This window comes from Theropithecus gelada, chromosome 6, assembly GCF_003255815.1.
Source record: "Theropithecus gelada isolate Dixy chromosome 6, Tgel_1.0, whole genome shotgun sequence".
NCBI classification, from domain to species: Eukaryota; Metazoa; Chordata; class Mammalia; order Primates; family Cercopithecidae; genus Theropithecus; species Theropithecus gelada.
The window spans coordinates 33357710-33385613 of record NC_037673.1 but is presented as its reverse complement, the minus strand read 5'-3'; the positions used below and the strand labels follow the sequence as shown (position 1 = coordinate 33385613).

General features: G+C 38.8%; 1 protein-coding gene across 7 annotated transcripts; it reads right to left on the bottom strand.

The window, feature by feature from the left end:
* Positions 1 to 121: 121 nt before the first annotated feature.
* Positions 122 to 27346, bottom strand: TARS (threonyl-tRNA synthetase). 7 transcript variants are annotated; one of them, XM_025387229.1, is made up of 20 exons: positions 27252 to 27346; positions 26883 to 26980; positions 22608 to 22688; positions 18973 to 19163; positions 14666 to 14789; positions 13001 to 13122; positions 12373 to 12490; positions 12016 to 12080; positions 11855 to 11933; positions 10671 to 10817; positions 9430 to 9528; positions 8236 to 8402; positions 7060 to 7222; positions 6826 to 6963; positions 6404 to 6481; positions 6141 to 6241; positions 5941 to 6045; positions 4342 to 4414; positions 1193 to 1307; positions 122 to 625 (listed from the first exon to the last, which is right to left on the bottom strand). In XM_025387229.1, exons 2-20 carry the CDS (start codon positions 26937 to 26939, stop codon positions 477 to 479), a joined length of 2172 nt encoding a protein of 723 aa, XP_025243014.1. In that variant the 5' UTR covers positions 26940 to 26980; positions 27252 to 27346; the 3' UTR covers positions 122 to 476. The 7 variants fall into 7 exon arrangements, with proteins under 7 accessions (XP_025243014.1, XP_025243013.1, XP_025243015.1 ...); XM_025387228.1 differs by adding an exon at positions 15623 to 15726 and having other exon boundaries at positions 14666 to 14784; positions 26883 to 27272; XM_025387230.1 differs by adding an exon at positions 21247 to 21366 and having other exon boundaries at positions 26883 to 27267.
* Between the last annotated feature and the right edge of the window lie 558 nt (positions 27347 to 27904).

Here is a 27904-nt window from a genome sequence, read left to right as displayed (position 1 = left end):
AGCTTCTCTTTGAAGTGACCCATGTGTGTTAGTCAGGGTTCTCCAGAGGCACAGAACAGGATATATGTATATATGAAAGGAAATTTATTAAGAATTGACTCACAGAGCAGTCTTGAAACTGATATGAATAATTTTTTTTATACCATAATCCAATTCTAGTTATCTTAATTGAATTTAAAACTTTTTCAATTGCATTAAATTTACAAAAAAGTTCTTCCTCATTATACTAAAGCATTTCCAGTACTCAGATACTGAATGAGTAAAATCATTTTATTGGCTCTTTTAATTAACTCCTTCAAATGCACATTGTTTAAAAACTGACTAGGTCAAAAATAGTTACGCCTGCAGGTTGACCTACTCGGACTCTGCCAAACTCCTTCAAGTTCAACATAAATTGACAATTTCAGAGTATAAAGTCAATGTTATGGAAACACTGCTCCTCCTTTTCCATGGGGCCAATCTGGGCAATTTTTTCATTAAAATTCTTCTTCTGCCTGTTTGCTGCGGGACTCCTTGAGCTGCTGTAGCCGCTCCATAGTTTCAGAAATGGTGCGTTCCCCGTGGACCTTATTGTCTCTTGTGCGGATATTAACAGTGCCACTGATTTTCTCTTTTTCACCAACAACTAAAACAAATACACAAAGCTTTGTCAGACTTAATCTAAGATATGGAAGGATTCACACTGAACATCTGAAAAGAAATGATCCTAGGACCCACCCCATAGCTTCTGACACATTAAAAGGTACAAGTGACCACGTGTTAATATTTAAAAGAAACTCTTTGCAATATCTAAAACTACTACTGTGCTTATTGAGTCAATCTAGACAACTTAAAATAATAATAAAACCCTAAACATCATGAATATCTTTTTCAAGTAATTCCACATGAGGAATTATCTTAAGAAAGTAATCAAACAGATGTATTTAAAACAATGTGTCTTCATCCTTGATATAGCAAAATATTTTTTCACAAACATCCATGATTATTTAAGTGAAAAAAAAAACAACCAAAAAAACCAGTATGTATGCAAGAGCCTATTTTTATAGTTATTATGTATTAAAATATATAATAGAAAAAAATCAGGACTGGAAGGAACTAAATTCTTGATTACAATTCACTTAAGTCTGTCTCAAGGTTTCAGTAGATTTTCCTGATGTCTGGCAAATTTTCTTTGTTAAGTTTCCATTCTTACCTAAAATGAAGTTATACTGTGCTAACTGTGCATTTCGAATCTTCTTATTCAATGTACAACCTGGATCCAGATCAATGTCTGCCATGAATTTGGCATCATGGAATTGTTGCCGTACCTATTGTAACAGAGATACAGAATTTGTCAGATCTAAAATTAGAATTATATTTTGATCTTACATGATTTTACTGAACACAGGGATCAGGACTTCCTGGGTGAACTTCCAGCAATTTAAAGCTGGCAAAACTGTCTTAGATAATATTATTCACTGCCATTTTTCCCCCCTTTTTGAGAAAAAGGCTAGCTCCTCTTTACTACCTCAGGTCATGTGTATTAAGTAAACAATATCTTCAGTATTCTTCTTTTCCAAAAAAGCAATACACTAGATTACATTTTATTAATTTTACATTAACTAAACTTCCCATTAACATGATAACCTATTAACATGACAAAAAGACCTAAATGAATAATTTTATTTCACTATCATTTCATATGAACCTCAGATTACAGATATGAAAAATATCACATGATCAACACCTGAAAAAAATGATCTTCAACTGAATAAATCTTAACTTCTGAGTATCAGAAAGTTTATCAGATTATCATAGGCATTAGTCCCTTAACTTCAAAATAGAATAATATTTAATAGTCTAAAAGTAATTTAGATTAGAACAAAGTAACAATGAGTCTAAAAAATGTTTCGCCGCGCCTGGTGGCTCATGCCTGTAATCCCAGCACTTTGGGAGGCCAAGGCGGGCGGATCACCTGAGGTCGGGAGTTCGAGACCAGCCTGACCAACATGGAGAAACCCTGTCTCTACTAAAAAAATACAAAATTAGCGGGGCATGGTGGTGCATGCCTGTAATCCCAGCTACTTGGGAGGCTGAGGCAGGAGAATCGCTTGAGCTGAGGAAGCGGAGGTTGCTGTGAGCTGAGATCGCGCCATTGCACTCCAGCCTGGGCAACAAGAGTGAAACTCCGTCTCAAAAAAAAAAAAAATGTTTCTGTTCAACCTGCTATAAGAGTTGGGCATTTTACATTCAAATCACCCCACACCTGGCAGAAAACTGTTTCCTTACAGTGGCCATTAACCCAAAGGAAGAACAGAAGAGTTGGAGGAAGCTGGTGTTCCTTCCTCATCTCTGCCATAGGGACAGTATCCTTGGGCTTTCACAAAAAGCCAATGTGAGCAGTGACTGTCTATCATCTTTTTGTAGACACAGAAGTTATACTGTCGACTAGCAGAATCACCACAATTCCACCCAGACCACTTAGAAGAAGGGTCAGAGTTTCTGGAAATCCTGGTCAGAAAGCAGAATGAATTTTTCCAGGAAAACATCTTAAGTACAGCTGAAGGTGAAACAGTAACTACCATACTCAAGAATCACCAGTAAAACCAGCATTCTCCGGTTGACCTAGGTGACAAAATATTTCTTTCAATTTTTGATTGAAAAGGATTCTAAATGATCTACAACACATTCATTTCTCAAATGCGAGTTATGTGTAAACCAAGGGTTATTTATGTATGTCAATGTTTATTTCTATAAGGTATACTTTTTGAAACAATCTAGGTGACTTTGCCTATACTGTGCACAAGCTTTAGCATATTAACTAGTAGATTTTTAAGCCATAGTGATCACAAACCAATTAACCTGTTGAAATTTTGTAACACCCATTTCAGAAGGGTCGTTACAGAATTTTAGAATGCCAAGATAGGTCTACATCTTCAACTGATAACTACTTTAAAGAATAAAGCATCAGTTTTTTTCATTTTTCTCAACATGGGTCCTGTGTGTGCCTGTGAGATGGGCAATTCTGCAGTTAGGGAAGTGGCCTGATAATTACAGGGTGTTTAACATGTCTACTCTACAGTTATTAGGTATCGGGAGTACTGCCCTGTCTTCTCTCCCCACAAACGAAAAACTTACCACCACGTAATCTGGAGTATCACCCTACCCCCAAAGGGAAGTGGGGAAGTCAGTGATGTCTCCAGTTGAGAACTCAGTTAACCAATACAGAACTTTTTCCTACTGTGTGAGCTTTCACATACAAATAAGACAAAGTGCACTCAACCCTAGAACATTAACTTTGATTCTCATCATTTGTAACTAAAACTACTGTGTGCAGTAATAGTAATAGGAATAGTCTGAATGGTTTATCTACTAGATGGTTTAGTGTTCATTTTTTTTTTTTTAAGAGATGGGGTCTCACTATGTTGCTCAGGCTGGAATGCAGTGGCTACTCACAAGCACAATCATCACACCCTGAACCCTCAAAGATCCTCCTGCCTCAAGCCCCCAAGTAGCTGGGACTACAGGTATGCACTCCATGCTCAAGTTCATTTATTTCTTAAGGGTAATTAAGACCTGAGTGTGGTTTATTCTGATGGTATGGAGACAGGATGGCTTTGATGTTATGGTATTGTTCACTGATCAACTTTTAATAATTTGAAATTCCTTAGTATGGAATTTTCACTACGGCAGAACAGATTGTTATATGCTTTAAAGTGAAGTTATGAATGGTTATACATTTGTTGGTTACGTTTTTTGGGGGTAGGGGCAAGACACTGGTCTGCTATGCTACTAACCTGGAAAAAAGTTTCAAATAGCTGAAGAAATTTACATTAAAATGAAGCAAAATTACTCTTTGAGTCAAAGAGCAGCTTCAACTGTATTTTGAACTGGAATTTACCTATCATACTGAAGTACCTGATATTTGCTAATTTGGTTTTTTAAAATACTAAATACTAAAATATACAAGTGTAACTGGGTATGGCGGCTCCTGCCTGTAGTCACTGCTACTTGGGAGGCCGAGGTGCGAGGACTGCATGAGCCCAGGAGTTTGAGGTTACAGTGAGCCAGGCATTGTACCACTGCACTCCAGCTGGGGCAAGAGGAAGATCCCATCTCTTAAAATGAATACAATAAAATATACAAGTGTACCTAAAACACTATCCAAATATGTCTTCTGATTATGGAATCATGTAGAAAAGCATTACAGAAGAAATATAATCTATTCAGGCTTAACAAAGATTAAAAATAGTAACATTTCTCTACATCACAACAGCTCGATTCACCAAGAATATAGGGCTTATGTGATCTGAAAAGCTTAACAGATACTAAGTTGAAAGAAAATTCACATCTAAGGCTTACCTTTTGGGCATATTCATCACAGGTTGGTCCCACTGGAACTACCATTACCTGGCGAGGGGACAGCCAAAAGGGCCTTTGAAAGAGAATAAAAATACTCAGTGTAGATGTGGGCACATTCACTAAACAGGGACAGCATATTTCTTAGTCTACTCTTCAGTATCTTTTCCTGGAACATGTAAGGACTACTTTTAAAACTTGGCTTAAAAAACCCCAAAATGAAAAATCCTATCCAATAAAGATTAAGGCGAGGAGATGCAGAAGAAAACTAACCCTACATAAGGAAAGTCTGTAACTACGATTTGTCTTGCTAAGCAGATAGCAAAACCAGTTGAGGATAGGACTATGCCTCACACTTTAATACATCACAAAACACTGTGAGAGGGGGTAACAAATTATTTAATAACTGCATGTAGTGATTAATTGTTCGAGTATTTTATTACTTATTCTTCACGGGGACACAGTGTCCTCAGTTTATTCAAAATCCATTTTGCACCACTCAGCAAATTGTAACTGATAATAACTGGTTATGGCACTTGGTAAAAATGAGAGTTTTCACTACTTATTAAAAAATAAGCCCATCCAATTCTCCCTTTGAAGCAATTCAAGTGTCAAATGCTTCTGATGCTGCAAACATCAGGCTAATGTTTCTCTCCATCATTCCTCTATTTTCAGTTGTTCTGTTATATCAGGCAAACATCAGGCAAAAGGCTAAAGTAGGCACTAAATTCTACCCTAATCATGGACTTTTCCCCACCTACAACAAGTTTAGCAGAGCAATTAGCTGAGGACTCCCTTAATTCTTGAAGTACCTTATAGAGCATGTGTCTCACACTTTATCTGACTTTGAAAAATCTAAAGAGATTATATCATTGACCAGTATGAAAAACTGTTCTAATTTCTGAAGTAACCAAGTTCAAATAAAACTGAAATGACAGTAATGTAAGATTAAACCAATGTACATCATTCTACAAAAGTGTTAAATCAATGAGATTAATATGGAAGGCTCTACACATGGGTGCTTTTATAACCCTGTGCTGCTTTCAAATGCATTGTGGGTCCAGAAAAAAACTGCTTAAGAAGTAAGATGAAAGTTATGTGGCCATGTATCTTGCCAACAAAAACGTAACCTCATAGAAACGAATCACAAAATGTTGATTAGTTTGGCATCTGTTTTAAAAAACGCTTGGCTTTTAAAAGATGTCAAAATACTTGCTTGTTATGATTAGCAAGGCTGAACGAAAAAAGCCATAAGCTTCCTCATTTATCTACGTAAAACCCAGCAAAGCCATCTAAATCCCAAAACAAAGTTACCAGAAAAGCATCCAAAACAATAAGTATACTTCTTAACAGAATACTAATCCCTAATTAGAAAGTATTACACAACATTCAAACAAACCAAGTTCTGGAATTAATTACTACTAGCATAAAAAGTTTGTGTTTAGATTATGATTCCTTATTTTTTAGTGAACACTTGTCATTAGTTAGAAGCAACTGACTGCAATCATTCTCCCTTTCCATCTGATAATTAAATCAAAAAGTAGACATTTCTTGTAGCCAATTTATACTAATCAGAAAAAAAAAAAAAAAGACAAAAATTACCATTTGCCCCCATAGTTTTCCGTGAGGATAGCAATCATTCTTTCCACTGACCCCAAGATGGCTCGATGAACAATCACTGGCCTTTTCTTATCATCACCATCGTGGCTACAAAGAAAAAGAATTTGTTTTGCCTTATCATATATATATATTTTCCCCCATATATCCCTGGAGAATATTCAGAGCAGACACCAGAAACTCACCTTACATAAGTAAGATTAAACCTGATGGGCAACTGAAAATCCAGCTGGATGGTCGCACACTGGTGGTACCGCCCAATCGCATCTTTAATCTGTATGTCAATCTAAGAGGCAAAGACTGGGTTATTATAAAATGCCAGTGATACTAACGTGGAGTTCAATAGTTGGATTAGGGCTGATTTTTCTTTTTCCCAACTTCTTTCGAAGCCATATCCTCTTCATCCACAAGTGAAAATCATATTATCCGAATACACTTCAGTGCTCACCTTTGGACCATAGAAAGCTCCGTCTCCAGAGTTTAACTCCCACTTTTCACCAAATTCATTCAGACTGTTTTCAAGTTGCTGAGGATAAAGCAAAAATTTTTTTTAATTGCAATTTCCCTTCTTCCAGCCTGAGACTAAAAATACAGTAATTACTTTCATAGATCAATATTCTCTGCTTTAGAATTTTGTCCACCTGAACATATGCTCACATCAACCCCTTTTTAAAGCTTATAGCTTGATAACTGAAAAAAGCCATTAAATTCAACCATTCCTAAAATACACAAAGAAAAAAACTAGCTTACTCAAACCTAGGAACCATTTCCAATTTCCTTTTATCCATTTAAAGAGGCTTGGCTTTCTTACATCTCGGAACAAGCCAATTTCAAACAGTATTCAAAAGCATGCTGAAAAATACCACTTACTTTCTCAGCTTGGTCCCATACTTCAATATCTCCAAGGAATTTTTCCGGGCGAGTAGAAAGGTTCAGTTTAAAAGAAAATCCAAATACGCTATATACCGTACGTAGAAAATCCAAACAACCTTTTATTTCATCTTCAATCTTTAAATTAAAAAAAAAGAAAAAAGAAACAGTAGTTATTTTCCTTGAGTTTCTTGACACTTCTTTCAAAGTATTTTATTCCCCAGGGTCTCATACCTGCTCCATGGCACAGAATATGTGAGCATCATCCTGCTGGAATCTTCGTACCCGGGTGAGTCCTGTGAGTGCTCCAGACAGCTCATTCCTATGAAGTACCCCAAAATCAGCTAGCCGCAGAGGCAGTTCTCGCCAGGACCTTGGCCGATGATCAAACATAAGGCTGAAGAGAAAAAGAAAAGTCCACGGACACTTAAGAATAAAACTGCTTGTGTAATGTTATATTTAATTATATGAAATGTTGTCAAACAGCCACTGATTCTAGCTGTCCATCCAAGCAACATTTCTCAAATTCTGGGCTTCATACAGCAGTAAAAGCATCTGCATGAATAAAATAGCAAATAAGTTATAATTCAATGAACCACAGTGAAGAATAAAAAATGTATTCCAACAACTGAAGAATCTGGGAAAATTAAGAAGGAACTTAGTTGATTTCCTGGCCTATAATACAGCTTCTTCACAAAGATTCTTCTCTCACCTCCTCTGCCCTCCATGCCTGGCTAATAGTTGCTGCGGACACTGAGTTACCTGTATCCACAGCTCTCCTGTGTCTTCCCTTAAGCTGTTCTTCACCCAACTTTCAAAGATAGAAAGCAGAGCGGCCTCATGACAAGGAACATTTTCCAAGAATGCTGAGTCATTAGCAGGTTTTGACAGAACAAGTTTCTTTAAAAACAACAACACACTAGATAATTTGTTACACCCCTATATTCCATCTTCCTCTTTTATATTCTGCCTTGGTCACTGCTGTGATCCCAGTACCATTACTGAATGCCCATAGATCTGGAGATCTGGCGGGACACAGTGGCTCATGCCTGTAATCCCAGAGCTTTGGGAAGCCAAGGTGGAAGGATAGCTTGAGGCCAGGAGTTTGAGACCAGGCTGAGCAACATAGCAAGACCTCATCTCTACAGAAATAAAATTTTAAAAATCAGCTGGACATGGTGGCATATGCCTGCAGTCCCAGCACTCCAGTGGAAGACCTCTTAAAAAAAAAAAAATAGATCTGGGGATCTAATGAGGCACAGAAGATGTAATACAACAATGATGTTGCTTTTAAATGCTCTTCTGATCACATAATTTGTTTTTAATGAAAATGTTGTTAAAGGAGAGAACCACCCAGGATGAATTGTAGCATGTGAAAATCTTCAGTAGAAATTCAAAGCTGCCGAATACCAGTGTCCTGGGCAGTTCATGGGTTTCAAAGCAAACAGCTCCTTCTCCACCTCAAAGGAGAACATGTTCTCGCTGTAGTGCTGCCAGTGACCCGAGGTCATCCAGAGTCGGCTGTTGAAAATGTTTGGGGTGACTACCTCCTGGAATCCTCTTTTCCTATATTCACTCTGATAGAAAATAAACAGAAACATGTGTAGGCAAATAAATGCTCATACTTCAAGTGGGAGTAAAAACTTAAAAGAGAGATTTTATACTCTCTCATGAGAACGATGCACACATGCCATGATTAAGAAATCTCACTTCTAAGTATATACCGAAGAGAAAACTCTTGCCACATGTACATAAGGAGGCTTATAAAAGCAATGCTACTGCAGCATGGCTGATAATAAGGGACAATTATACATCAGTGTCCATCAGAAAAGGGTTGAGCACATTGTGGTAGTTACATAACAAAATAACATGTAGCACGTGAAAATAAACTGGATTTGTATGTCTCTAAAAATAAATCACAAGGCAGTCTGATACACAATGAGGCTTCCTATATGTAACACAAATACATAAATAATTTAAGGGTACACATACACAGGCTAGATGTAAATAACATGGACAAAAAGAATCCACGTCAACTTCAAAACAGTAGTTTCTTCTAGAAAGCTGGTATATGGTATACCAGTATATGGGTATATATAGCAGTATATGGAGGTATATGGATCAAAACTGGGTCCTAAAGAGAGGCTTTTTAAACAACTATTTTTTTTTTTAATATCGTGAACAAAAAAAAAGCAAATATAGTTCAAAATGAATCTTTGTTAAATTTGGGTAGTAAGTACACAAGATATTGGATATACTATTCTCTATAAAGTTATACTTGAAACATTTCATAATTTACAAAGGAAAAAAGCAATGTAAAAACCGTTTTTTCAAAGAAAATAGAAATCAATGATCAAAGTCAAAGAGGGCACAGAGCTCCTGTGTCAAGGACCACGGGTGCCCCTTCAAGCTCACCAGCTTCCATATGTATATGAGCAAAATCAACTACTAGGGATGATTTATGAGGCCACAGACTTCTACTTTTACTTACTGTTTTATATATTTCTTCTCAAATAGAGATTATCTTCCTTTTTAGTAGACCTTATTTAATAAAAATGATCATATACCCTAAATCTAAAGAAGAAAGCAATAAATATGACTTACCCTAATGAATTCAATAAGTGCATTATAAATGTAGGCTCCCTTTGGCAGAAAAAAGCAACTTCCAGGGCTGAGTTCATGAAAGAAATATAGTTCTTGGTCCTGGGTAAAAGAAAAGCAAAAGAATATTTATGTACGTCATGTATATGTGTGTGTGTATATACATGAATTTCAGTGTTCTTGAGCTCAGAATACGGTCATGATGTCCCATATTTCAATCAGTGCCAACTCTGAATCAAAGAAACCATGTCAGTGTTTCTGGTGGTACAGAATTGCAGCTGATCTACAATTTGGCAGACGTGTAACACATGCCCTGCTTGTTATATTCCTCAATCCAGTCAAGTTTCCCCAACAGTGGCAGGGAGGAAGGGTCCCTCAGTTCTCTATCCACTGCAGTACCTCTTATAGTTCTTAATTCCTTAAAGCTCCAAGATCTGAAAGTTTTTTCATTTTATTTATTTATTTTCTTAATAGGAGTGTCAGGAAGGAGACTGGGATAATGAAATAGATGATGGTAAAGTTGGCTGACTTTGGGTCACGGTGAAAGAAACACACCCTCCTACCTCCTTGCCCAACATCCCCCTCACCAAGTGCCCAAAAGCCCTCAGGGAAGGGCCCACCAATCGTTGCTGGCTGCCTCATGGCTGGAAAGTCAGGTAGTCAGGGGTGCAAGGCACTGGCTGCTAGCTTCAGCTCAAGCTTCATAACCTAACAGCCAAGGACCCCTGGCACGGAGTGCCTATTTTAGAGAGGAAAGTTTTATCTAGCCTAACTTCCAGTTTAGAGGACATTCAGCAGTAACAGAGATAATGGGTAGAGGAAATGACAGCACAGGATCTGTGTGTGACACGCTGTGTTACCTTGGGCAACAAGTAGGTTAATCTCTGTGGGACTCCGTTTCCACATTTTAAATGAGTCAGTGAGACTAGATGGTTTCCAAAGTCTAGTTCTCCCAGCTCTACGAGAAGCTGTTATACTTCTTTTACAGAAAACTGTAGATCATCAGCGTTTGTTCTGAATAAAAGTAGTTCAAATGCATTTTTGTGTGGTACTGAGCCCACTCCAGGCAGATAATGTGGACAATCAGCAAGTATTTATAGTTCGTACAGGACATAGCACCAGTTACTAAAAAGCTACAGCATCTCTTCAAAACAAAATTCCTAGTACTTCATACAGCTAAATTTCAAACTTCAAATGAAGTTCAAAACAACTCAGTCTACACATATCATTGTTCTTGAACATACCCTGCCAATTTTCCTATGATCTCGGTTTTTAGCTTCCTCTTGGAACTTCTCCCACTCTTTCAACATTTTAGGATCTGGGAATGAAATGCCATAAATTCTCTGCAGAGTCTCCATATCTGCTTTGCCTTCCCAGTATGTGGAAGAATTCTGAAAACAAGGATTAACCATGAAACAACATTCAAATTTGTAAACATCTCACTTATTTTAACTCACAATTGCTTTGAGGCCTTGTTAGAGTAGTTACTCATTCTGCAGCACAAAGTTGGCTGTTTACTTCCCTCGAAAATGCCCCTCCCTCAATTTGCAGGTGGGTGCAGTGGCTCACGCCTATAATCCCAGCACTCTGTGAAGCAGAGGCAGGAGGATCGCTTGAGCCCAGGTGTTCGAGACCAGCCTCGGCAACACAGGGAGACCCTGTTCTTTACACACACACACAAAAAAGGAAAATTACCCAGGCATGGTGGTATGTGCTTATGGTCGCAGCTACTCAGGAGGCTGAGGCGGGAGGACCGCTTGAGCCTGGAGTGCAGTGGCACAATCTCTGCTCACTGCAACCTCATTTCCCAGGCTCAAGTGGTCCTCTACGCTGTCTTTTTGGGGTAACACAGTGAGACCCATTCTACACCCCAACACCCCCAAAACTGCCCACCCCTCAATACTTAACCACAATTCCACAAACATTACTTTGCCTGCAAAGGCATTTCTCACAAAACGATTGAGCAAAAATAGAAATGAGCCAATAAAAAAAATCTTGAAATGACTCAATTATTCTCTTGATTTAAAGTGCATTTTAATAACCTCCACAAAATGTCTATGAAATAGTATAAAACTGGGTTCTGTTAAAAAGAACAACTTGGGAAATTATTAATTTAGACATACAAAGGGCAAAAGCACATACTCCTAGTGAGTCTCAAAGCTTTTATAGAGCCAGGATGGCCCATGCTGTATGATTTTGTAAAACCTCTATCCCCTGGGCTTGCTCTGGTAATGACAGCAAGTCAGTCACCCCTTGAGGGATTTCAATTATAAAAACCTGATGGCATACAGCTCCCAGTCAATAGACAGCATGAGAAAACATCGTTTCATGTGCAGCAGAAAATGGTAAAGAGAAATCAGTGAAAGTGTAAACACATATCTATTCCAGACAGATACACTCACATAGTCTTTAAAGTTACATTGCTTACTTTGTGTATTTTTAAAGCCTTAATTTTGCCCGTGTGTCTGACATGAGGACCCCGGCAGAGATCTATCAAAGGGCCACACCTAAACATAAAATGAAAGGAGTTTTAACAAACACAAAATGACATACATACCAGATACATTTAATGACATCTAATATTCTCACCTATAGACTGTGGTAGTTGGAGTATTCACCTTTTCATTCAATATCCGACATTTGAACTTGTTGTACTGAAAACAGGAAAAATTATTCTTTTAAAAGACTGTCCTTTAATTTTTACTTCTAAGTACTATAGGTAAAATGTAGCACTGTATGAATATAAATGTTGATATTTCATGTTTTAAAAATGTGTTGAAGGAATGGTTTGCTAGGGAAAAAAATGAAATAAAAATAATAATACTTAATGTTTTCTAAAGAACCAAATACGCTTCAGCTTAGTACACTGAACTCCAGTGCTGTCACTTCAACTAACATGAATAAATGATATTAACGGTGGGGGCCACACATTATGGTTCAATTTACCTTAAACATTGCCAGTAAAGTTTCTTTCTTAACTTCCAGTCTTTCAAAAGCTTGTTTTTCTTTAATGATTTTCTTACATAAAGACTCCAGAGAAGAGAAATCATTGCTAGACACACCCCTGAAGGAGAAGAGAGTATAATCTTTTCATTCCATTTGAATCACATCATGGCTTCAAAAAATGTTTATGTGGAAAAAATATTTGGAATACTTCAAGGGTTTTAATATCAAAAAATTAGACTATTGCATCATATCTTAGAATTCTAAACAAAACATTTTTCATAAGTAATTTTTACATTTTATATTTTCAGTGGCTTCTACCTTGGTCATCCATGGAGACCTTTCTCACTAGTGACCCCTTCCCACAACTCCATCACCAGGTTTTAAAGGAGAGGGGAGGACCAGTCTCCCTGAATTTCCCAAAACACCTTAGGACTCTACCTCCATCAATCTATAATAGAGGTCTCATTATTACTTCAAGGAAAATGCAACATTTCAAGTACCGATAATGGGCATAAGTGATGAAGAAGCAGCGAGAGCTATAACATTTCTCCTTTACTGAGAACTCTAAAAATAACTTATGGATCCATAGTCACTGACTTCAGTTTTCTTTATCTAGTTGACAGCTTACCCTTCCTCGAGGTACATGTCATAATAGAATCCATTTTCTATTGGCGGTCCATAACACAAACATCCACCATAGACTCTTTCCATGGCTTCACCCATTATGTGAGCACTGGAGTGCCAATACACCTGAAAATTTAAAGAAAAATGGCATGGTCTGAGTCTTGGCATACAAGTTGTCAATTAAGGTGATTGCCTGAAAGAGACATAATATTTATTACAAGTAAACCCAATATATAAAATCCTAAATTTCTAAATCTATAAACTACTGTGTGTTTCTATCCATAGCCAAAGTAATTCAAAAGGCTTCCAATTACTAAAGTGTATTTTTATTTTGGAAATCATCTGGTTTAGCTGTTTTCAAACAAATGAAACTAAACTTGCCATCACTAATTAAATAGCATTGATTTTGCTCTCTGAAAACAATTGCTCTCACAACGTGACTATCTCATTGACTGCAATGGCCCAGGTTCTACTGAGTCAATGTGCCCACAGCACCATGTCTCAGACACTGTGATCTGGTCTTTAGCTGGCTATGGAACATCACTTAGAAATTATATGTTGTTATTGGCCCAAAACAAAGGTGGTACAACCCGACCCCACAACACAACGACAAAACATAAGGACAAACATCTGTACACTGAAACCAAATGGCACTACTTGGTTTTAAAGTAATCACTGGGATGAGTCAGAATACACCCAAAGCAATGTTTTCAAGATTTAGTATTAAGGTACCAAAGTGACATTAAAAAATTCTCATAAGAAACTTGAGGACTCCAAAATACATTTGAAAACCACTAATCCACATACATAAGTGAACAATCATCACTAAAACAAAATACTTTGTTTCCCCTTATATGATACACAGCCATGAAGAATTAAAAAGAAAATCTTGTCATCAAATGCAGGTTGACTTTTATAGTGTTATCCAGCAGATTTGCATCTTAAGACGAAAAAGATACAGAAAAAAATACAGAAATTGTCCAATAAAGGGAGTGCTTTGAAGTAAGGTTCAAATTTATTTGTCAAATGTACGTATCTTGCTAAAGTGTTCATAGTTTAGAGGCCAGGCGCAGTGGCTCACACCTATAATCCCAGCACTTTGGGAGGCTGAGGTGGGTAGATCACTTGAGGTCAGGAGTTCGAGACCAGCCTGGCCAACATGGCAAAACCCCATCTTTAGTAAAAATACAAAAATTAGCCAAGCGTGGTAGCATCCTCCTATAATCCCAGCTACTCGGGAGGCTGAGGCAGGAGAATCGCTTGAACCTGGGCGGCAGAGGTTGCAGTGAGCCGAGAGCGCACCACTGCACTCCAGTCTGGGCGACAGAGCGAGACTCAATCATTTAAAAAAAAATTAAAATTAAAATTAAATAAAATAGTGTTCACAATTTAGAAAACAATTTTTACTTGTTTAATCAATGTTTAATAAAATTCCCAAAACATTTTCCCTATTGAAGTGTCTAGTAATGAAAAGACTTATTCAGCTTCACCTCTTTATTTTCTAAGGCAAGCACTTTTATTCTGTTCCCTAAATGAAGGACAAAATGAAGATTTCAAATATGACAATGAGGCAACAATAACTGTTTGCCACCCAATCGCAGCAGGACTGAACTGATGCAAACATTAATCTGCATCCTAAAATTCAATGAATACTAAATCAGCTACTTACTGCCTGAGCCTCCTCATCCTCAAACTTGAGAAGCTCCAAGGTACAATCTTCTTCCAGAGGGCGGTCCAGGTCCCACACAACATTATTTACTTTAGCAATAACGGTGTTGTCGGCCAGGCCTTGACTTAAAAGAAAAAAAATGTCCATACATATATAAGAACACAAGAATCTAATTTGAAAACAGGAAAATAAACACTATTTTTATTATGTACTGATTCTTTTATCGATGTATCTCTATTTTTCTGAAATATAACAATAAAAACAACAAACTCCAAAAATGTACCTAAGAATGTAACTGGAAGATCCTGAAAATGCAGAACACTATCATTTGACAGTGAATGCCTCCTGTTTAAGCAGATATGGCAACTCTGATAAATAAGCACGATCAATTGCCAATGGTTTGATTAATCTTAATTTCTCCAATAAATAAGTTTTTTTTTTTAAATTGTTTAGAGACAGGGTCTTACTATGTTTCCCAGGCTGGCCTCCTGGCCTCAAGCAATCCTCCAACATCAGCCTCCAGAGTAGCTGGGACAACTGGCACAAGTCACCACACCCAGCTTTCTCTTAATACACCCACCTTTCTCTTTCTACAAAGGTAAGCTATTTAGACTCCAAAGGGGGGGGCGGGGGAAAGGCCTACCAAATACTTCTCTGTTCCTCTTCTTGCTTAAAATGTACACCGGTTCCTTACTTTGACAGACAATGCTAACCTCAGAATAAATTCTGCAAATGCCTAAGATGATAATATTTATAATATAGAGGTAAAATGAAAGACTATTTAATAAAACTTTTCATAATGTGAGTAAAAATATTACACACCCAATATACAATATCAAACATAAAGTATCAAATGATGAAATATCAGAGCACACAGAGTGTAAAAGCCACAGGAGTTCTGAGGAGGCAAAGCAGCACAGGACAGAGTCATCTGGAAAGGCTTTGAGGATAAAGCACTCACAGGAAGAAAGCTGGGGGGCCATGGCATTCCAGATGAGGGAATGGCCACAGACACAAGCAGAGGTGCAAGTGAAGAAAGGTTTATGCAGGAAGCTGTGTGACTAGAGTAGAGTTGAGTAAGGTGAGCCAGATTATACATCTAAATGCACAGCTAGAGAAATAATAGTCTATAACAGCCTGGACATCTCAACGAAGGTAAGCAACATTCTAAGCTGTGAAGAAAAAGTATACACCTTTTACACTGTAAATCTCAAAGAAACCTACCACTAGAAGGCTTTAAGCTAGCTGGGCTTGCTGTGTTGGTGGTTCTCTATGTGTAAAGGTTTACAACCAAATGTATACAACTTCTCCCATGTAAGGATCAAGAAAGAAGAACCAAACAGAAGGTAAACAACAAACTCCTTTCTATTTTCAATGCTCCTACTAACTTTACCATAGGTTATAGACAATGTTTTCTTTCCTCCTGAGATCAGATGGAGCCAATAAAATAAATACATGCATTTCACAAAACATAACATGAATTTGGCAGACAGAAATGTATTTTATCATATTGGTATAAAATAGTTTTCAGGAGATTAAAGAACTGATAAAAAGGTTACTCATATTCTCTAGATTCTTTGGGAAGAACATGACTTTTATCTTACGATCCAAAATGGAGCCCCAAGATTCTAAGAATAGAGTTACTTTGAAAATGTAGATTACACATGGGGCCATACTGGATCATGTCAATTTCTCAAAGAAGGGTAAAATAATCTGTAAGGTTTGCAACAAAATGGCCGGGTGCGGTGGCTCACGCCTGTAATCCCAGCAATTTGTGAGGCCGAGGGGGGCAGATCACGAGGTCAGGAGATCGAGACCATCTTGGCTAACATGGTGAAACCCCGTCTCTACTAAAAATACAAAAAATTAGCCGGGCGTGGGGGCGGGCGCCTGTAGTCCCAGTTACTCGGGAGGCTGAGGCAGGAGAATGGCATGAACCTGGGAGACGGAGCTTGCAGTGAGCCGTCTGTACAGTGAGTGTACTCCAGCCTGGGCGACAAAGCAAGACTCCGTCTCAAAAAAAAAAAAAAAAAAGATTTATAACAAAACAAAACTTCAAAGAAAAATCTATTGACGCAAATGGAACATGTCTTTTTTGTCCTTCCCTTTCATATTCACCACTAATTATCTGAATCTTTAAATAGCCTGTTATCAATGTTATAATTTTTCACAGAACAAAAAGTTATTCTGGACTTTTGTAAAAATTTCCTAAGGTATTCTCAGTGCAGATCAGTGACTTAACTCCAGAGCTAAAGCCCATCAATGTTTTATGTAATTCAACCTTTTTTTTTTTCCTTCCACGACGGAGTCTCACTCTGTCACCAAGGCTGGAATGCAGTGGCTCAATCTCCACTCACTGCAACCTCCACCTCCCCGGTTCAAGCTATCCTCCCACCTCAGCCTCCAAGTAGTTGGAACTACAGGTGTGTGCCACCACGCCTGGCTAATTTTTGTATTTTTAGTAGAGACAGGGTTTCACTATGTTGGCCAGGCTGGTCTTGAACTCCCGACCTCAGGTGATCTGCCTGCCTCGGCCTCCCAAAGTGCTGGGATTACAGCTGTGAGCCAGTGTGCCCAGCTATGTAATTCAACTTAGAATTTTATAGTTCTTGAAAAATATTTTTCAACTGAAGACTTGATAAATTACAACATAATCTAGATCAACATTGTAGAAGGTAGGGGAAAAGGTTCCCAGACTAACAGAAGCCTAAATTTTAATGACACAGCTACAATCTCATTGTGTGACAACAGAAGAATCTCTTAATCAACCTGACCTTCAAAATTATCTCTAAAATGAAAGGTTGAACTGATACTTGAAGGTCTATCCAGTTCTCTGTGCTCTCACATAGAAACTTGCATGGTATCACAACTGTTTACTTCCTTTGGAGTACGGTAGAAGTACTTGTAGGTAGAAGCCCTTGTCAAATGAATGGAAATACTCTGTTCACTTTATAAAAAGTACTAACCAATGTCGGTGGTACAGTTGAGGCTCATGGCTCATAGGCCTAACTGGTTCTGCTTCTACTAGTTGTATAATAGGCTTACCAAGAATCAGCCATGCTGGTTCCCCAAACTGTTTTTGTGCTTGTTCTTTTACGTGTTTGGTTCAACAATACAAAATTGATGACAATCAACCATATGATAATTCATGTGGTGAGATCAAAGGGTTCATTTCAATACATAACAATTATAAATAAACTTAAAAATACATAATTATAAAATAATACAATGAGGGAATTATGGTTTCTATGAAAACCAAGTTGAATGTTTGAGAAGGCTTGATAAATCCAAGTCACACACACAAAAATATTGTCAAGTTAGGTGTGACTCTACAACTACATGAAAATCTGCAAGGATTCTGCGCTCAGACCACTTCTCAAATGTGTTAAGATAATGTCAGAACTCTAATTAGTACTCGCTATCCCCCAAAGCTTTGCCATACATATATATTCACTGTTTTATATAGGCATATAAAGTTAGTGAATACATATATGGTCACATATTTAAAGTTGAAGCATTTAAGACCAAGATTGGCAAGCTTTTTCTGTAAAAGGCCACACAAATATTTTACACTTTGCAGGCCAAACATGGTTTCTGCTGCATATTCTTTTTAGTTGTTTTATTTTTTCCAACTATTAAAACATGTAAGAATTATTTTTGTTTTTGGCTTTTAGGACGTACACAAACAGGTTATGACCATAGTTTCCCAATATCTGGCTTAAGACATATATATATATGTTTTACCAATTATTATTTTGATAAAGTGACCAATTACTGATCCCAATCATATCAGATTAAGAAAACTTCTCCCCTATTACAAAACATGCATCTAATTCTCACTTAATTGAAATAACTTCTTCCCACCCCAACAAAAGTTTTAAGACTAGGAATAGTCCTTCGTTGAATTTATAAAAACAGTACACTTTTTTCATGTGTCATATAAAGTTTCTTAACCTTTCCATGTGAGATTATCTAGATTCATTTTTAACTTCAAAACTAAGGCATTTAAGTCAAAATAGGTAAACACCGTCTACTCGGTTTTGTAACATTTATAATCACAGTAAGACTAAAAATATACAATGCCCCACAAGACCAAAGTGAACTCTTTCAGAAATTAACTTTGAATTTTGACTACATAGCTCTGTATCATTCTGATTTTTTAAAAATCCCAAGTAGGCCAAATTAAACAGATTAAAAACACTGAATAGTAACATAAAAATGTTATAAGAATAAAACATGGCAGGATAATAAAGTGAAGCTTAGTTAGGCCACAAACTATAGAATGTCATGATGGGTGTAGTTTATACCTAATTCCACAGGCAATTTGATATGGTGTAGTTTTCCAAGATTCCGCATCAACCTGTTTACCATCAGGCAAAGTGACTTTAATTGGCTTGCTATCTTTTTCTGCCTTTTCTGCCAGAAGGGAATCATGTTCTGCTTTTAGTATATTATACATCTCAAGACGTGTGTAAATATATTCAGGCCAAGGATTCAACTGTAAGACAACAAATCAGGAAATAAACAATCAGTAAATATTGCTTTCCTATTTAGAAATGGGAAAGAAATAGTAAAAACAATACAGAAACCCACGACTATTGATTCAATGTAGTAAATAAACACACTGCCAAAATCACCGGCATTACCTCAATTTGGTCCTAAATGAAGGTAAAAGAAGGAATTAAATGCCCTATTTTTTTTTTTTTTTTTTTTTCAGACAAAGTCTCACTCTTGTCCCCCAGCCTGGAGTGCAATGGCATGATCTTGGCTCACTGCAACTTCCACCTCCTGGGTTCAAGCGATTCTCCTGCCTCAGCATCCCGAGTAGCTGGGATTATAGGAGTAGCTGGGATTACAGGAGTGCACTACCACGCCCAGCTAATTTTTACATTTTTAGTAGAGAGGGGGTTTCACCATGTTGGCCAGGCTGGTCTCGAACTCCTGACCTCAGGTGATCTGCCCGCCTCGGCCTCCCAAAGTGCTGGGATTACAGGCGTCAGCCACTGCGCCGGCCTAAATGCCCTAGTGTTATGCTGAATTGACAATTACCATTTTGCTATTATTTTACAGCAAGTGGTCTTTTCTCTTTTAAGATGCCTTCTTAAGATCTTTCCTAACAAAATTATTTTACAAATAGAGCTATAAACAATACTGGAAATAAAAACAATAAACTGGCTTTTCCATTTTGTTTTAATCATGTCCAGGTGATGGTCTGTGTAGCTGGTCGGCCTATATGTCCACTCACAACCAATCACAAATGTATTTGACTTAAGGTCTCCCCTTCAAGGAAAGTATTTACTGAATTCAAAGATGCCAAGATCACCCTGAAATATGTAATTAGCAAATATAATAAAACATCATACTACTACTTTCTATAGTAGATAAAATTAACAAAAATATTTTATATAAAACATCAATTTAGGTTTCTAAAGGTTTGGTAAAGAAAGAAAAAGAGACAGCAATCAAAGAGCTGACTTCCTCTACTGTCAGAGACTCTATAATTTATCGAACATTTCAAAAAGGCAATGAATCTGTGGTTACAAAACAGTCGAACTAACATCTACAGCATTTATCATCTTGAAATTACACGAACATTAACACTGCATACAAAAGTGAAGAGGAGATTGCTTAATTTTGCCATGACTTTCTATCTTCAAATGAATTTCAATCTATCAGATATAAAATGACTTACTGCAATACAGATTTTAACATTTGTTCAATGTTGATAATGCTATCAAAACATCTCCATATATGTCAACATACAATTTGAAAGGAGTACAAGCTAATATCTAATCCTTAAGAAAATGACCAGGCTCATTCCTGTAATCCCAGCACTTAGGGAGGCCAAGGCAGATGGATTACTTGAGGCCAGGAATTTGAGACCACCCTGGCCAACATGGCGAAATCCTATCTCTACTAAAAATACAAAAATTAGCCAGATGTGGTGGCGCAACATGTAGTCCCAGCTACTTGTGGGGCTGAGGCATAAGAATCACTTGAACCTGGGAGGCGGAGGTTGCAGTGAGCCAAGATTGGGCCACTGCACTCCAGCCTGGGCAACAGAGTGAGACCCTGTCTCAAACAAAATGAAACAAAACAAAACTGACTGGAGATAATAGAAAATAATATCAAATGAAAAAGATAATCATTGTCTGCCCAGTAATTCCTTCCGTCCCTCCTTCTTTCCATTCTTTAACGACAGGGTTTCACTATGTTGCCTAGGCTGGCTGGAGTGCAGTGACAATTCACAGGCACATTCACAGCACATTTCGGCCCCAAACTCGTGGGCTCCAGTGATCCTCCCACTCAGTCTCGAGTGGTTGGCTCCCACCACTGTACCAGGCCCTAATATCCTTGTAATTCCCACCCACAGGGGTCCCTCCCTTTCTTTAGTCATTCAGTTGTTCTTTGGGAGCTTTTCATCAAATTACCACAACGGTCCATAATCTTCAATGGTGAAGAATCCATGAATTAACTAAAAGCTCAGAGCCTGTCATTCTACAACCATAATCTGAACCCCTCAGAAGAATGCACAGTACCTGCTTCCATCCACTCTAAAGCATCATTATAAACCTCCCCACCAGCACTACCCTCTGTATCTTAACTGTGTTTATCATCATAGCCACTTGGCATGTCCCAATTAGAATTTCGTGTCAAAATCTCTTCAACATTCATTCAGCAGACACCCTCTGTGTCAGGCTCTGTGACTGCAGAGATGAATAAAACCTGCATGTTGCCCTTGGAGGGGAAGGCCAAGGTCTTGGACAGTTCACTGTACACTCTTTTCCAGACCAATCGTTAAACATAAATAATCACATGTCCCACTTAAAATTCTCTGTTCAGAAGAGTCTTCTAATTATACTCTTTGTCTTATTTCCAGGTCAATTCTCAAGCTGTGATGGAACAGCATGTATGTTTGTATTGAAAGTATGAAAAAGAAATTAGGGAACATATGCATTTTTCCATTTGCTTGCAAATTTTAAAATTCACAATCAACAATTTTCTTCACAATTACAGTGGGGTATAATGGTCGGAAGACTGATCAATTGATCAACCGTAAGAGAAATGGTTAGGTAGGGTTCTAAGCAACACTACACTTGATCATCTATAAACTTACCCTAAAGTAAATGACGGCACTATACATTTAGTAATTGCAGCGTTTGTAAAAGTGGCTCTTAAAAGCCAGCTTATTGTGCTACTTCGAAAAAGGCTGTTCCTTTGTGCTTCTTCCTTCTGGTAGCTTTCTAAAGAGTCTCCAATAAAACAGCTCTAATGACTAAATCAAAAAGTGAAGCACAGTTCACAGTAGTAAAAATATAGTAGAAAGACAAGCTTAACTGCCTCTAAAAGCAAAATACTCAGGAACCAGGTTGATTTAAGGTTGGCTTTTGATATGCCAGTTCCTTTCAGTGTGAGCCTGGGGAAGGGAAAGCATTTTCTCCAGACTTGAGAGGCCTTAAGGGGAATCTGTCCTGGCTTAGAAGCCAACCCTAGGGCAGGTCCAGATACAAAGGGCAAGGAGGCGGTCACAAAACTGGCTTTCTTTGGTTTTTGTTGTATTCAGTGTAAGCCCAAACACCAAGCCTCTATTCCTTAACATCTCATTTAATGAAATAATCAGAGAGCTAGCATCACGTCTGGCAACTAAATAATTACCAGTCTCCTCTTCAACTTTTGTTCTCTGATTTTTATATTCAACCCCACAATCAGATCACCTTATACAATCATACGCCAGTTGCTTCCTTTTACAGTAACAAAAGCCTGAAAGTCTTTTTTCCCCTCTCAGATTATCCTTTCCTAATTCTTCTTCCTGATTTTTCCAACCAGTACCATCTTATAACACCATGTAAACCATTAGAATCCTTACACATTCAGAAAGTCTCAGAAAGTTCCCTGTGATTTGCCAACCTTTGATAACAGAGCCCTCTGCGATAACTTTTACCTCAGCTCGACCTCCATCTCCAGATCCTTCTTTGTTCTTCTTTTTGCCTCCTTCCTTTCGCTTCTCTTCACCAGCATCAATCTAAATAAGCAAAATACGTTTTATATTTTAATCTAATGTGACACCTCCACCCTGCGATGCCCCAGCAAAAGTGTTGAGAATGTTATTTTAGTAATTGTTATTGAATTTTTAAAAAATGGAAATCTGATATTGAAAGACTGAACAATTTCATCACTGGCAAAGACAGGTTAACAACTACAATAAAGACGAGTCTTCAAAAAGTAAGAAGGAGTTACTAACGATGTTTAACTCCTCAAATTTCATTTATTTTATTTTAACTATTCCCGTGACTCTCGCTTCAGGTTTACTTGGACCACATACCAAACATATGGCCACAGGGAAGCATGCAGTTGACTCAGTAAGCATATTTCCAGAAAAAACAAACAAACAAACAAACAAACTGAATACAAAGTGTGCCCATGAATTCCACCAGTGCTACCAAAAGCCATGGAAGAAGCAAATATAAGGCCCAATCTCTACCATGTGTAAACCTAGTCTCTCCAGGGAAAGTAAGGCATACATGTGTGAGAAACTCCCGGAGAAGAAAAGAACACAGTAGTAGCGCTATGATTAGACGTCAAATAAGCTAGGACTAGTGTAAGAACTTTAAAGGATGGAATGCATTTCAACAGGTGGATTTTGAGAATAGAGGCAATGTGTCCTACATGTACACATAAACTTGTTGTCAGAAACGTTAAAATTTAAAGAGAGAAAAAATGACTAAACCAGGCTGATTAATGAAGGATTGTTTTGGAAAGTAATACAAGGTAAGACAGACTAATGCTCACAGAAGAACTAAAAGTTACCGTAAGGAATACAGGCTTCAATTAGAAGTAAGTGAAGTCATACAAAGTTTTAAAGTAATAAATCCTGTGCCAGGAATGTAAAGGGGGGGATTTTACTTAGTTTGCATGTTTGTGACCTTTAGTTTTTTAAAGTTTTAAGATACAATCTATATATCATACAAGTTACCCATGTAAAGTATACAATTCAATGGTTTTTAGGTATTCACTGTTGTGCAACTATCGCTACCATCAATTTTAGAGTATTTTCATCACCCTCAAAAAGAAACCTTGTACCCATTAGCAGTTCACTCCCTGTTGCCTTCAACTCCAGACCCTGGCAACCATTAATCTAGTTTCTGTTTCTATGGATTTGCCTATTCTAGGAATTTCATATAAATAGAATCACACATTACGTGGTCTTTTGTGACAGGCTTCTTTTAGTTAGCATAATAATTTCAAGATCATCAGGTTGTAACATGTATCAATACTTGTCATTGTACCTTTTTATTATCAAATAATATTCCATTGCTTACTTATCCATTTATCAGTTGATGGACATTTTGGTCATTGTCTTTTAAATCCTATAAAACATGTTACTTGTATAATTTTTTAAAAAACTAGTTTTAAAATATGACTCCTAATTTCATGCTGAGCTAAAATTCCCCCCTACTCCACGAGTCTGGATTTAATAAACTTTAAAGGTTCATTTAGATTCAACAGATCCTTTGTCATACAGTAGAAGTGAGGTAACTAATCAAGTATACTGGGTAAAAAGAAAACTGCAGGTGTGTGCAGGTTTAAAGTTGAAAGATAATAAAATAAGTTTTATATTTCTGATAAGATTATTTGGGTTTTGATCATTTGCCAAACGAACAGGGGTAGTGACAGAGAGAGAGAGAGAGACAATCACCACAAAGTTTTTCTGGTTCTAAATACGGCTCCGTTTTATAAACAAGAACATTGGCTCAAAGAAGCAACTTGCCCACTTGTATCATTAAGTAGTAGAGGTGGGACATTACGACAGGTCTCTCTGGAACCCTGAGGCCTATTACCTCTTTTCTACAACACTGGGAAGAGAGTGGGCAACTGTTCTCTATTTCCCTGAGTATATATGTTATGTACATCTACATACAAGTAATCTAAAATTTCAACCCAAAAATTGGGAAGCAGAACTGGATTGTTAACAGATGCTACAGAATTACCTTTCTCAGGAATGATCTGTCCCTGACTCACTCAGAACAGCACAGGCGTTATTAGTATTTGCTATAGGATACTGGGTTTGAGAAAGGGGAAAAAAAGGGATACTTGGTTTGAGCAAGTTACTGTTCCTATGCCTGCTTTCTCATCTGTATAATGGAGATAATAACAGAACCCAGTTCATAGCGTTATTAAGAAGATTGAATGAGGCCGGGAGCGGTGGCTTAGGCCTGTAATCCCAGCACTTTGGGAAGTCGAAGCGGGCGGATCACGAGGTCAGGAGATCGAGACCATCCTGGCTAACACGGTGAAACCCCGTCTCTACTAAAAATACAAAAAAAAAAAAAAAAAAAAAAAAAGTTAGCAGGGCGTGGTGGCGGGCTTCTGTAGTCCCAGCTACTCGGGAGGCTGAGGCAGTAGAATCGCGTGAACCCGGGAGGCGGAGCTTGCAGTGAGCCGACATCCCACGACTGCACACCAGCCTGGGTGACACGGAAAAAACAAAACAAAACAAAACAAAAAACAAAAGACTGGGCCCGGCGCGGTGGCTCAAGCCTGTAATCCCAGCACTTAGGGAGGCCGAGACGGGCGGATCACAAAGTCAGGAGATAGAGACCATCCTGGCGAACACAGTGAAACCCTGTCTCTACTAAAAAAAAAAATACAAAAAACTAGCCGGGCGAGGTGGCGGGCGCCTGTAGTCCCAGCTACTTGGGAGGCTGAGGCAGGAGAATGGCGTAAACCCGGGAGGCAGAGCTTGCAGTGAGCTGAGATCCGGCCACTGCACTCCAGCCTGGGTGACAGAGCAAGACTCCGTCTCAACAACAACAACAAAAATAAATAAAAAACCACAAAAGACTGAATGAGTTAATTCATGGAATACATTAATACAGTGCCAAACCCGTACTTAGTACTCAAAATAAATATTAACTGTTGTATAACTATTACAGGAAGGAAAAAGTAATATTTCTTAACCATACATATTAAGTCCAATTAAGAATAGTACAGGAGAATATTTATGGACATGGAAAGTTGTTGACCACATCCTATTAAGCAAAAAAAAAAAAAGTTACAAAACAGTAAAAATACCATTTTATGTGAAAAAAAAACTATGTATTGTCACCATTTATCATCTAGAATTAAATTTACTTGGTTTAGAATGTGCTCCATTCAATTCCGAGTAGACAACCAAGAAAAAGTTTTGGCTTTTAAGTGACTTGTCCTGTCACAGACTTGGGATAGAGGCTCCCTTAGCTCAAGATGCCACCACTTCTCACTTGGACTATTACAACAGTTTTCTGCATGTGGCCTCATCTTCTACCCCAATGCCAGCGTGACTTTTACAAATTCAATCTTCCTGCTTAAGATCCTTCATGTATAGAATACAAGTATCAAACATCCTTGTTGCCTAAGATCTTTCTGACTGCTGTTCCTTTAACCCTTCTGGCATATCTCTTGCAAACAACCCGAAAGACAATTCACCTGCGTGCCCCTTTTCACTGCCTTCCCTACGTTTATGTGGGAAGCCCCGTTCTGCCTGTTTTCCTGGTGAAATTACTCTTCCAAACTCAATTCGAAAGAGCCCTCCTAAGCTTCCTCTTCTGTAATACCACACAGCTGATCACAAAGCACTAGGGCTGTTTTCCTGTCTCTTACACATCAGCCTGTGAGGCCCTCAAAGTCGGGGAACTGGGCCCTACTCATCTTCCCACCTCCACCACCCAGCTCAGTGCCGGGCAAAATGTAGACTTAACCACCCAAACTTGGACAAGTTGGGTCAGATCTCAGGGACTCGGTTTTCCTTTCCTCAAAATGGAGCTCTTTACCCCCGCAGGATCTTAGGAGATTGATTAAATAAGGCTCTGCAATATGTTTCCCGCTTACAGTAAGCCACAAACCCGAGTTTGGAAGCCCCAAGCCTAAGATTCTGATTCTGTCTCCGCGTTTAACTACTGTAGATGTGAGGCTCTGAACAAGTCGCTCAATCAAGGTCTGTTTCCTCATCTGTAAAGAGAATGGACCCAGAGATGAACTGCAAGGCCCCACCCTAATTTATGAATGGACGGTTCCCAAAGGGGGTTCCGACTTTCCATGAGTCCCACCGTCCCCCACTCCTCCGACCCACGCGGTACCAGCCGCTTCCTGCTTCCTGACCCCTGCCCCCGCCGTGAGGGTAGCGTCTGCACCCACGAGAGTCCGAGGCTGGTCTCTGGGTTCCACCAGGTCTGCTCACCGGCTTCTCCTCGCCTCCCATCTTCCCTGAAGGACTGCTGGCTTTCTCCTCAAACATTGGCGAACGACGAAGCGATCAGAGAACCCGAAAGCGACGGCCTAGAGGAGAAGAGCAAAGAGGCGGGTCGCAGGTGGGCTAGTGCCCGGGAACACTGCGCTTGCGCCACTTGGCCTCCGCTGGACCAGCTGATGCAATCGAAAGGCGCCCTAACCCCGCCCCCAACTTGCGGCGGAAGGGGCAGCCAATGGATAACGGGGGAAGACGGGCCCTCCCTCCTCTAAGCCAATGGAAAATCTTTTTGGATGACAGAGCCCTTCTAGGAAATCAGGTTGTGGCGGGTGAGGAGGAGCAACTGCAGGAGCTACAAGCCTACTCTCCGCAGACCTTGGTCTCGACGCTTTTCAGAGTCAAGTCCCCAATGCGCTTGCGCCTTCCTCCCTTCTGCCTTTATGTCGCACAATCATGGACCTTCCCGGACACCGTAGATAATAAGTCGGTCTTGGCATAAAGTTCCGGGAAGTTTTCGGCGACGTGGATACCATCTTCGACACTGGAACAAATCCAGGGATGGAGTCCAGGATTTCCTGCGGCTTCGGCGCTTCCTGACCTGGCGCGACTGCCGACTTCTCCGCACTACTCAGGTCTCTGACTCCCTGTCTGTAGTGGTGAATCGAGCCTTGCTCATGGCAGTCCAGGCTCCCCAAGCCCCGAGTCGTAGTGATCGGGGACAAACCCTTCCTTGAACATTCTTCACTGCTAGCCGCTGCTGATCTGTACTGCCTGGGGGAGCATTTCTATAGCGCCCGCAAAAATACAATAAAGCTCACCCAAGGAAATAACCATGGATTTTCACTCCTAGGTGTCAGTGTTTGGAATCGACTGGGATTTTAAAATTTATGTTAGTAGGCAATTTAAAACAATTACTTATTTGAAATCAGAAGCGCAATGGGCACAACTTCACGTACGTACTCCATCACCACGTTTTGTGGATTTTTCTTTTTAAACATCAGTTCTGTCCTCTA